The 11040-nt window shown below is 45.4% G+C and overlaps 1 protein-coding gene across 3 annotated transcripts in view; it reads right to left on the reverse strand.

Annotated features, from left to right (window-relative positions):
• Positions 1-11040, reverse strand: part of LOC123999485 (paralemmin-2-like) — a 253939-nt gene that overhangs the window by 138300 nt on the left and 104599 nt on the right. For all 3 annotated transcript variants that reach the window (XM_046305340.1, XM_046305339.1, XM_046305342.1), the window contains exon 3: positions 3879-3959. In XM_046305340.1, coding sequence (XP_046161296.1) covers positions 3879-3959 — 81 coding nt within the window. The remainder of the gene's footprint in view (positions 1-3878; positions 3960-11040) is intronic.

The following is an 11040-nucleotide window of genomic DNA, read 5'->3' on the forward strand; positions in this document are numbered from 1 at the left end:
TAGTGATAAAGACAACTAGTTATGGAATGAGGACATGAATGAGGTAGTGATAAAGACAACTAGTTATGGAATGAGGACATGAATGAAATAGTGATAAAGACAACTAGTTATGGAATGAGGACATGAATGAGGTAGTGATAAAGACAACTAGTTATGGAATGAGGACATGAATGAGGTAGTGATAAAGACAACTAGTTATGGAATGAGGACTAGTTATGGAATGAGATAGTGATGAAGACAACTAGTTATGGAATGAGGACATGAATGAAATAGTGATAAAGACAACTATTTATGGAATGAGGACATGAATGAGGTAGTGATAAAGACAACTAGTTATGGAATGAGGACATGAATGAGGTAGTGATAAAGACAACTAGTTATGGAATGAGGACATGAATGAGGTAGTGATAAAGACAACTAGTTATGGAATGAGGACATGAATGAGGTAGTGATAAAGACAACTAGTTATGGAATGAGGACATGAATGAGGTAGTGATAAAAACACAACTAGTTATGGAATGAGGACATGAATGAAATAGTGATGAAGACAACTAGTTATGGAATGAGGACATGAATGAGGTAGTGATAAAGACAACTAGTTATGGAATGAGGACATGAATGAAATAGTGATAAAGACAACTAGTTATGGAATGAGGACATGAATGAGGTAGTGATAAAGACAACTAGTTATGGAATGAGGACATGAATGAGGTAGTGATGAAGACAACTAGTTATGGAATGAGGACATGAATGAGATAGTGATGAAGACAACTAGTTATGGAATGAGGACATGAATGAAATAGTGATAAAGACAACTATTTATGGAATGAGGACATGAATGAGGTAGTGATGAAGACAACTAGTTATGGAATGAGGACATGAATGAAATAGTGATAAAGACAACAAGTTATGGAATGAGGACATGAATGAGATAGTGATGAAGACAACTAGTTTTGGGGTTTTAGGCTGGGTTTCTGTGCAGCACTTTGAGATATCAGCTGATGTACGAAGGGCTATATAAATACATTTGATTTGATTTTGATTTGATTTTTCCCCCATGATAATTGTATTTATTGTTTTCTATTGTATTTTCTGTGTTTTTCTATTGTATTTTCTGTGTTTTTCTGATATCACTTTCCACCCTGTTAGTTTGTTGTAATGATCCATTTAAGAAAACAACACCTTCCTACAACGACACCACACGACACAGGAAGTGACATCATTTCTTTCTTTCAAATATAAACAGTCAGTTGTATCTGTGTGTTCCGTGTTCCGTGTTCCGTGTTGTTAGTCTGTGTGTTCCGTGTTCCATGTTGTTAGTCTGTGTGTTCCGTGTTCCGTGTTGTTAGTCTGTGTGTTCCGTGTTCCGTGTTGTTAGTCTGTGTGTTCTGTGTTCCGTGTTCCGTGTTGTTAGTCTGTGTGTTTCACTCTTACATTTACTCCAGATTTCCACCCTGTCAGGATTATGCACGGAACAGGTTAGAAAATGCCTGAGCTTGCGCTCTAAATGCCTGAGCTTGCGCTCTAAATGCCTGAGCTTGCGCTCTAAATGCCTGAGCTTGCGCTCTAAATGCCCCGAGAGCAAAATACTCTGAATTTAGGAATGGAAAATCTGACAACTCACTGAATATAAGAATTCCCAGAGCGCACTCTGAGCACACTCTGGCTCTCCAAAGTGAATTTACGAACCCATCCAAAATAGCTTAGAATGCAGATAGCAAGCTGTGAATTTCTATTGGACTATATATATACTATGTGACTGTGCCGTGCAGTGGTTATCCCAGATGCTGAGAGAGAGAAAGTGAGAGAGAGTATGGAAAGAAGAGAGAAGAAAGACCCAGGAAGTCAGATGTTTGTTTAAGAGTGGGCATGATGAGACTAGGAGAGAGGGACTAGTTCTCATAGGAAAGTACCGTGGCAACAGGCTCACTACAACCACTTGATTTATTTATTTTTCTCTCAATCCACTTCCTCCTTCTCCATTGACAGTAACAGTCACATTATGAACTAGTGAGGTTAGAGAGGATGACGTTCTGTAGACTAGATGACGTTCTGTAGACTAGATGATGTTCTGTAGACTAGATGATGTTATGGAAGACTAGTTAATGTTCTGTAGACTAGATAATGTTCTGTAGACTAGATAATGTTCTGTAGACTAGATGATGTTCTGTAGACTAGATAATGTTCTGTAGACTAGATGACGTTCTGTAAACTATATGACGTTCTGTAAACTAGATGACGTTCTGTAGACTAGATGATGTTCTGTAGACTAGATGATGTTATGGAAGACTAGTTAATGTTCTGTAGACTAGATAATGTTCTGTAGACTAGATGACGTTCTGTAGACTAGATGATGTTCTGTAGACTAGATAATGTTCTGTAGACTAGATGATGTTATGGAAGACTAGTTAATGTTCTGTAGACTAGATAATGTTCTGTAGACTAGATAATGTTCTGTAGACTAGATGATGTTATGGAACACTAGTTAATGTTCTGTAGACTAGATGACGTTCTGTAAACTAGATGATGTTCTGTAGACTAGATAATGTTCTGTAGACTAGATGATGTTCTGTAGACTAGATAATGTTCTGTAGACTAGATAATGTTCTGTAGACTAGATGATGTTCTGTAGACTAGATGACGTTCTGTAAACTAGATGACGTTCTGTAAACTAGATGATGTTCTGTAGACTAGATGATGTTCTGTAGACTAGATAATGTTCTGTAGACTAGATAATGTTCTGTAGACTAGATGATGTTCTGTAGACTAGATAATGTTCTGTAGACTAGATAATGTTCTGTAGACTAGATGAAGTTCTGGAGGCTGCATCTCACCCAGAAAGACTTAGATTGCTAACAACCGTTCCTGTGTTGGCTAGAGAAGCACATGGACTATTCAGAGAGAGACACAGTGAGCCTCTACTGCCTGTGCTATACCTCTCTCTTCCTCTGTGGTATACCTCTCTCTTCCTCTGTGGTATACCTCTCTCTGTCTCTGTGGTATACCTCTCTCTGTCTCTGTGGTATACCTCTCTCTTCCTCTGTGGTATACCTCTCTCTTCCTCTGTGGTATACCTCTCTCTGTCTCTGTGGTATACCTCTCTCTTCCTCTGTGGTATACCTCTCTCTGTCTCTGTGGTATACCTCTCTCTGTCTCTGTGGTATACCTCTCTCTGTCTCTGTGGTATACCTCTCTCTGTCTCTGTGGTATACCTCTCTCTTCCTCTGTGGTTTACCTCTCTCTTCCTCTGTGGTATACCTCTCTCTTCCTCTGTGGTATACCTCTCTCTTCCTCTGTGGTATACCTCTCTCTTCCTCTGTGGTATACCTCTCTCTTCCTCTGTGGTTTACCTCTCTCTTCCTCTGTGGTATACCTCTCTCTTCCTCTGTGGTATACCTCTCTCTTCCTCTGTGGTATACCTCTCTCTTCCTCTGTGGTATACCTCTCTCTTCCTCTGTGGTATACCTCTCTCTTCCTCTGTGGTTTACCTCTCTCTTCCTCTGTGGTATACCTCTCTCTTCCTCTGTGCTATACCTCTCTCTTTCTCTGTGGTACTTAGATTGCATCTCACCCTGAAAGACTTAGTGTTTGTGGAGTGACCAGGGCTGCTGGTGAAGTGACCAGGGCTGCTGGTGAAGTGACCAGGGCTGGTTTATTTAATGATGTCAGGAACACACAAACACAAACATGCGCGCACACACACCACGCACGCACGCACGCACGCACGCACGCACGCACGCACGCACGCACGCACGCACGCACGCACGCACGCACGCACACACACACACACACACACACACACACACACACACACACACACACACACACACACACACACACACACACACACACACACTCCTATGGATGGATGTGTTTACCTTGAGATGTTGTAGCTGCAGCACCAGATCGTCCAGCTGTCTCCTCTTGTCTTCAATCTCTGACCGTCTTTTCCTTTTCTCCTGCAGAACAACACAACAACGGGACGGTCAGAATACGGAAATGAGGGACGAGGGGGTCGGCCATAATGGGGATGATGTTGTTGAGGGACGAGGGATGAGGGGGTAGGCCATAATGGGGATGATGTTGTTAGTGTATGAGGGATGAGGGGGTAGGCCATAATGGGGATGATGTTGTTAGTGGTGGATGAGGGACTGCTGGGGTAGGCCATAATGGGGATGATGTTGTTAGTGGTGGATGAGGGACAGGGGGTAGGCCATAATGGGGATGATGTTGTTAGTGGTGGATGAGGGACGAGGGGGTAGGCCATAATGGGGATGATGTTGTTAGTGGTGGATGAGGGACGAGGGGGTAGGCCATAATGGGGATGATGTTGTTGGTGTATGAGGGATGAGGGGGTAGGCCATAAGGGGATGATGTTTTTGAGGGAGGATGGGGTAGGCCATAAGGGGATGATGTTGTTGAGGGATGAGGGGCTAGGCCATAAGGGGATGCTGTTGTTGGTGTATGAGGGATGAGGGATGATGGGGTAGGCCATAAGGGGATGATGTTGTTGAGGTATGAGGGGTAGGGCATTAGGGGGATTTTGTTGTTGAGGTATGAGGGGGTAGGGCATAAGGGGGATGATGGTGTTGGTGTGTGCGGGACGAAGGGGTAGGCCATAAGGGGATGATGTTGTTGAGGGATGAGGGGTTAGGCCATGAGGGGATGATGTTGTTGGTAGATGAGGGATATGAGGGGGTAGGCGATAAGGGGATGATGTTGTTGAGGTATGAGGGATGAGGGGTTAGGCCATGAGGGGATGATGTTGTTGGTGTGTGAGGGATGAGGGGGTAGGTCATAAGGGGATGGTGTTGTTGGTGCGTGAGGGATGAGGGGGTAGGCCATAAGGGGATGATGTTGTTGAGGTATGAGGCAGAGGAAGTGGGTTATGTTCTAATGGAACCCTGATATTACCCAGATCCATCGCCTATTACCTTGTCCAAAAACACTTCCTGTATTCGATTTCTAACAGAGGGAAAGACCCACGTCGCCATAGTACAATACAGCAGGTCATCGATGCCACACTACGTCAGTTCAACTGGTTATGTCTGCACCAACTGAACAGTATAGTATAGTGTAGTGTAGTGTAGTGTAGTGTAGTGTAGTATAGTGGTATGAGCTTCCCTACATGTTGGAGATGACCAGACCTGGGGGTTGAGCTGCTCTACCCCCCCATAGAAAATGTATCCCATAGCACTTTACCATTGAAATAGCTGTTCTATCATTCAGCCTACAGTAACAGCCAATGTGTGGTGTTCAACGTAGACCTACATTCCATGAGACTTTTGAAGAAAACATGCAGGGCTTCACATGAACCTGTTCATCCACTTGTCCTTCAGACAAGGAGGTGACTGAAAATGCTGTTGTGTTGTTTGATGTAAGAAACCACTTTACAAAATTAAATGCATTATTCCTCCCATACCATTATTACAGAGAATCAGACAAATTATGCTCCCCTCTGCCTATTGGCTACTTAGCTTATTCAAGCCTGTCTCAAAATACAAAGCTCTTTACCTGACTCACTTTTCAAAGATGTCTAGAAATGTTTTGTGCTCTTGTAGGAAACAATCTCTCCCCTATTGCTGACTACAAATGATTTATAACTGGGCTAATGACTCACTAACTAGCAAAGGATATGAACTAAATGTACACACGTGGTTACACTCAGGTCTCGCTCAAAACAAGCACATCTAGTCACGGCCGCTCATGTTGTAAACACAGTCCAGTTCATCTAGTCACGACCGGTCATGTTGTAAACACAGTCCAGTTCATCTAGTCAATGCCCCTCATGTTGTAAACACAGTCCAGTTCATCTAGTCAATGCCCCTCATGTTGTAAACACAGTCCAGTTCATCTAGTCAATGCCCCTCATGTTGTAAACACAGTCCAGTTCATCTAGTCAATGCCCCTCATGTTGTAAACACAGTCCAGTTCATCTAGTCACGGCCGCTCATGCTGTAAACACAGTCCAGTTCATCTAGTCAATGCCCCTCATGTTGTAAACACAGTCCAGTTCATCTAGTCAATGCCCCTCATGCTGTAAACACAGTCCAGTTCATCTAGTCACGGCCGCTCATGTTGTAAACACAGTCTAGTTCATCTAGTCAATGCCCCTCATGTTGTAAACACAGTCCAGTTCATCTAGTCAATGCCCCTCATGTTGTAAACACAGTCCAGTTCATCTAGTCAATGCCCCTCATGTTGTAAACACAGTCCAGTTCATCTAGTCACGGCCGCTCATGTTGTAAACACAGTCCAGTTCATCTAGTCAATGCCCCTCATGTTGTAAACACAGTCCAGTTCATCTAGTCATGTCGCCATGCTGTAAACACAGTCCAGTTCATCTAGTCAATGCCCCTCATGTTGTAAACACAGTCCAGTTCATCTAGTCAATGCCCCTCATGTTGTAAACACAGTCCAGTTCATCTAGTCAATGCCCCTCATGTTGTAAACACAGTCCAGTTCATCTAGTCAATGCCCCTCATGTTGTAAACACAGTCCAGTTCATCTAGTCAATGCCCCTCATGCTGTAAACACAGTCCAGTTCATCTAGTCAATGCCCCTCATGTTGTAAACACAGTCCAGTTCATCTAGTCAATGCCCCTCATGTTGTAAACACAGTCCAGTTCATCTAGTCAATGCCCCTCATGTTGTAAACACAGTCCAGTTCATCTAGTCAATGCCCCTCATGTTGTAAACACAGTCCAGTTCATCTAGTCAATGCCCCTCATGTTGTAAACACAGTCCAGTTCATCTAGTCAATGCCCCTCATGTTGTAAACACAGTCCAGTTCATCTAGTCAATGCCCCTCATGTTGTAAACACAGTCCAGTTCATCTAGTCAATGCCCCTCATGTTGTAAACACAGTCCAGTTCATCTAGTCAATGCCCCTCATGTTGTAAACACAGTCCAGTTCATCTAGTCAATGCCCCTCATGTTGTAAACACAGTCCAGTTCATCTAGTCAATGCCCCTCATGTTGTAAACACAGTCCAGTTCATCTACTCACGGCCCCTCATGTTGTAAACACAGTCCAGTTCATCTACTCACGGCCGCTCATGTTGTAAACACAGTCCAGTTCATCTAGTCACGACTACTCATGTTGTAAACACAGTCCAGTTCATCTAGTCACGACTACTCATGTTGTAAACACAGTCCAGTTCATCTAGTCACGGCCGCTCATGTTGTAAACACAGTCCAGTTCATCTAGTCACGACTACTCATGTTGTAAACACAGTCCAGTTCATCTAGTCACGGCCCCTCATGTTGTAAACACAGTCCAGTTCATCTAGTCAATGCCCCTCATGTTGTAAACACAGTCCAGTTCATCTAGTCACGGCCGCTCATGTTGTAAACACAGTCCAGTTCATCTAGTCACGACTACTCATGTTGTAAACACAGTCCAGTTCATCTAGTCAATGCCCCTCATGTTGTAAACACAGTCCAGTTCATCTAGTCACGGCCGCTCATGTTGTAAACACAGTCCAGTTCATCTAGTCACGACTACTCATACTGTAAACACAGTCCAGTTCATCTAGTCACGGCCCCTCATGTTGTAAACACAGTCCAGTTCATCTAGTCAATGCCCCTCATGTTGTAAACACAGTCCAGTTCATCTAGTCACGGCCGCTCATGCTGTAAACACAGTCCAGTTCAATGTGAATGGCAGATATCCATATATGGCAATGGTCTATTTGCATAGAGGCCTACTGCAGCCCTGATTGGTTATGCTGCACCAGTCTTCGTAGAGTACGGCTGAGGAGTGTGTGTTAATGCAAAATAATCCTAATCCAATCCAATCCTAATCCCGAGTGGCGCAGCGGTCTAAACCACTGCATCCCAGTGAAAGAGGTGTCACTACAGACCCTGGTTCGATTCCAGGCTGTATCACAACCGGCCTTGGTTGGGAGTCCCATAGGGCGGCGCACAATTGGCCCAGCATTGTCCGGGTTAGGGTTTGGCCGGGGTAGGCTGTCATTGTAAATAATAATTTGTTCTTAACTGACTTGGTTAAATTGTTCTTAACTGACTTGTCTGGTTAAATAAAATAAACAAAAATGAATAAAATATCACTCTGGGTAAGAGACATCAATCTGGGCTCTGCCACATCACTCTGGGTAAGAGACATCTGGGCTCTGCCACATCACTCTGGGTAAGAGACATCAATCTCAGCTCTGCCACGTCACTCTGGGTAAGAGACATCTGGGCTCTGCCACATCACTCTGGGTAAGAGACATCAATCTGGGCTCTGCCACATCACTCTGGGTAAGAGACATCAATCTGGGCTCTGCCACATCACTCGGGGTAAGAGACATCTGGGCTCTGCCACATCACTCTGGGTAAGAGACATCAATCTGGGCTCTGCCACATCACTCTGGGTTAGAGACATCAATCTGGGCTCTGCCACATCACTCTGGGTTAGAGATATCAATCTGGGCTCTGCCACATCACTCTGGATTAGAGACATCTGGGCTCTGCAACATCACTCTGGGTAAGAGACATCTGGGCTCTGCCACATCACTCCGGGTAAGAGACATCAATCTGGGCTCCGCCACATCACTCTGGGTAAGAGACATCTGGGCTCTGCAACATCACTCTGGGTTAGAGACATCAATCTGGGCGGCTCTGCCACATCACTCTGGGTAAGAGACATCTGGGCTCTGCCACATCACTCTGGGTAAGAGACATCAATCTCAGCTCTGCAACATCACTCTGGGTAAGAGACATCTGGGCTCTGCCACATCACTCTGGGTAAGCGACATCTGGGCTCTGCCACATCACTCTGGGTAAGAGACATCTGGGCTCTGCAACATCACTCTGGGTAAGAGACATCAATCTGGGCGGCTCTGCCACATCACTCTGGGTAAGAGACATCTGGGCTCTGCCACATCACTCTGGGTAAGAGACATCAATCTCAGCTCTGCAACATCACTCTGGGTAAGAGACATCTGGGCTCTGCCACATCACTCTGGGTAAGCGACATCTGGGCTCTGCCACATCACTCTGGGTAAGAGACATCTGGGCTCTGCAACATCACTCTGGGTTAGAGACATCTGGGCTCTGCCACATCACTCTGGGTAAGAGACATCAATCTGGGCTCTGCCACATCACTCTGGGTAAGAGACATCTGGGCTCTGCCACATCACTCTGGGTAAGAGACATCAATCTGGGCTCTGCCACATCACTCTGGGTAAGAGACATCAATCTCAGCTCTGCCACGTCACTCTGGGTAAGAGACATCTGGGCTCTGCCACATCACTCTGGGTAAGAGACATCAATCTGGGCTCTGCCACATCACTCTGGGTAAGAGACATCAATCTGGGCTCTGCCACATCACTCGGGGTAAGAGACATCTGGGCTCTGCCACATCACTCTGGGTAAGAGACATCAATCTGGGCTCTGCCACATCACTCTGGGTTAGAGACATCAATCTGGGCTCTGCCACATCACTCTGGGTTAGAGACATCAATCTGGGCTCTGCCACATCACTCTGGATTAGAGACATCTGGGCTCTGCAACATCACTCTGGGTAAGAGACATCTGGGCTCTGCCACATCACTCCGGGTAAGAGACATCAATCTGGGCTCTGCCACATCACTCTGGGTAAGAGACATCAATCTCAGCTCTGCCACATCACTCTGGGTAAGAGACATCTGGGCTCTGCAACATCACTCTGGGTTAGAGACATCAATCTGGGCTCTGCCACATCACTCTGGGTAAGAGACATCTGGGCTCTGCCACATCACTCTGGGTAAGAGACATCAATCTCAGCTCTGCAACATCACTCTGGGTAAGAGACATCTGGGCTCTGCCACATCACTCTGGGTAAGCGACATCTGGGCTCTGCCACATCACTCTGGGTAAGAGACATCTGGGCTCTGCAACATCACTCTGGGTAAGAGACATCAATCTGGGCTCTGCCACATCACTCTGGGTTAGAGACATCTGGGCTCTGCCACATCACTCTGGGTAAGAGACATCAATCTCAGCTCTGCCACGTCACTCTGGGTAAGAGACATCTGGGCTCTGCCACATCACTCTGGGTAAGAGACATCAATCTGGGCTCTGCCACATCACTCTGGGTAAGAGACATCAATCTGGGCTCTGCCACATCACTCGGGGTAAGAGACATCTGGGCTCTGCCACATCACTCTGGGTAAGAGACATCAATCTGGGCTCTGCCACATCACTCTGGGTTAGAGACATCAATCTGGGCTCTGCCACATCACTCTGGGTTAGAGACATCAATCTGGGCTCTGCCACATCACTCTGGATTAGAGACATCTGGGCTCTGCAACATCACTCTGGGTAAGAGACATCTGGGCTCTGCCACATCACTCCGGGTAAGAGACATCAATCTGGGCTCTGCCACATCACTCTGGGTAAGAGACATCAATCTCAGCTCTGCCACATCACTCTGGGTAAGAGACATCTGGGCTCTGCAACATCACTCTGGGTTAGAGACATCAATCTGGGCTCTGCCACATCACTCTGGGTAAGAGACATCTGGGCTCTGCCACATCACTCTGGGTAAGAGACATCAATCTCAGCTCTGCAACATCACTCTGGGTAAGAGACATCTGGGCTCTGCCACATCACTCTGGGTAAGCGACATCTGGGCTCTGCCACATCACTCTGGGTAAGAGACATCTGGGCTCTGCAACATCACTCTGGGTAAGAGACATCAATCTGGGCTCTGCCACATCACTCTGGGTTAGAGACATCTGGGCTCTGCCACATCACTCTGGGTAAGAGACATCTGGGCTCTGCCACATCACTCTGGGTAAGAGACATCAATCTGGGCTCTGCCCAGTGGTGTAAAGTACTTAAGAAAAAATACTTTAAAGTACTACTTAAGTAGTTTTTTGGAGTATCTGTAATTTACTTAGCTATTTATATATTTTTTTACTTTTACTTTTACTTTCCTACATTCCTAAAGAGTCCATACATACTGAACATTAGACAATACTGAACATTAGACAATACTGAACATTAGACAATACTGAACAATACTGAACATTAGACAATACTGAACATTAGA

This window comes from Oncorhynchus gorbuscha, linkage group LG16 (assembly GCF_021184085.1).
Source record: "Oncorhynchus gorbuscha isolate QuinsamMale2020 ecotype Even-year linkage group LG16, OgorEven_v1.0, whole genome shotgun sequence".
NCBI lineage: Eukaryota > Metazoa > Chordata > Actinopteri > Salmoniformes > Salmonidae > Oncorhynchus > Oncorhynchus gorbuscha.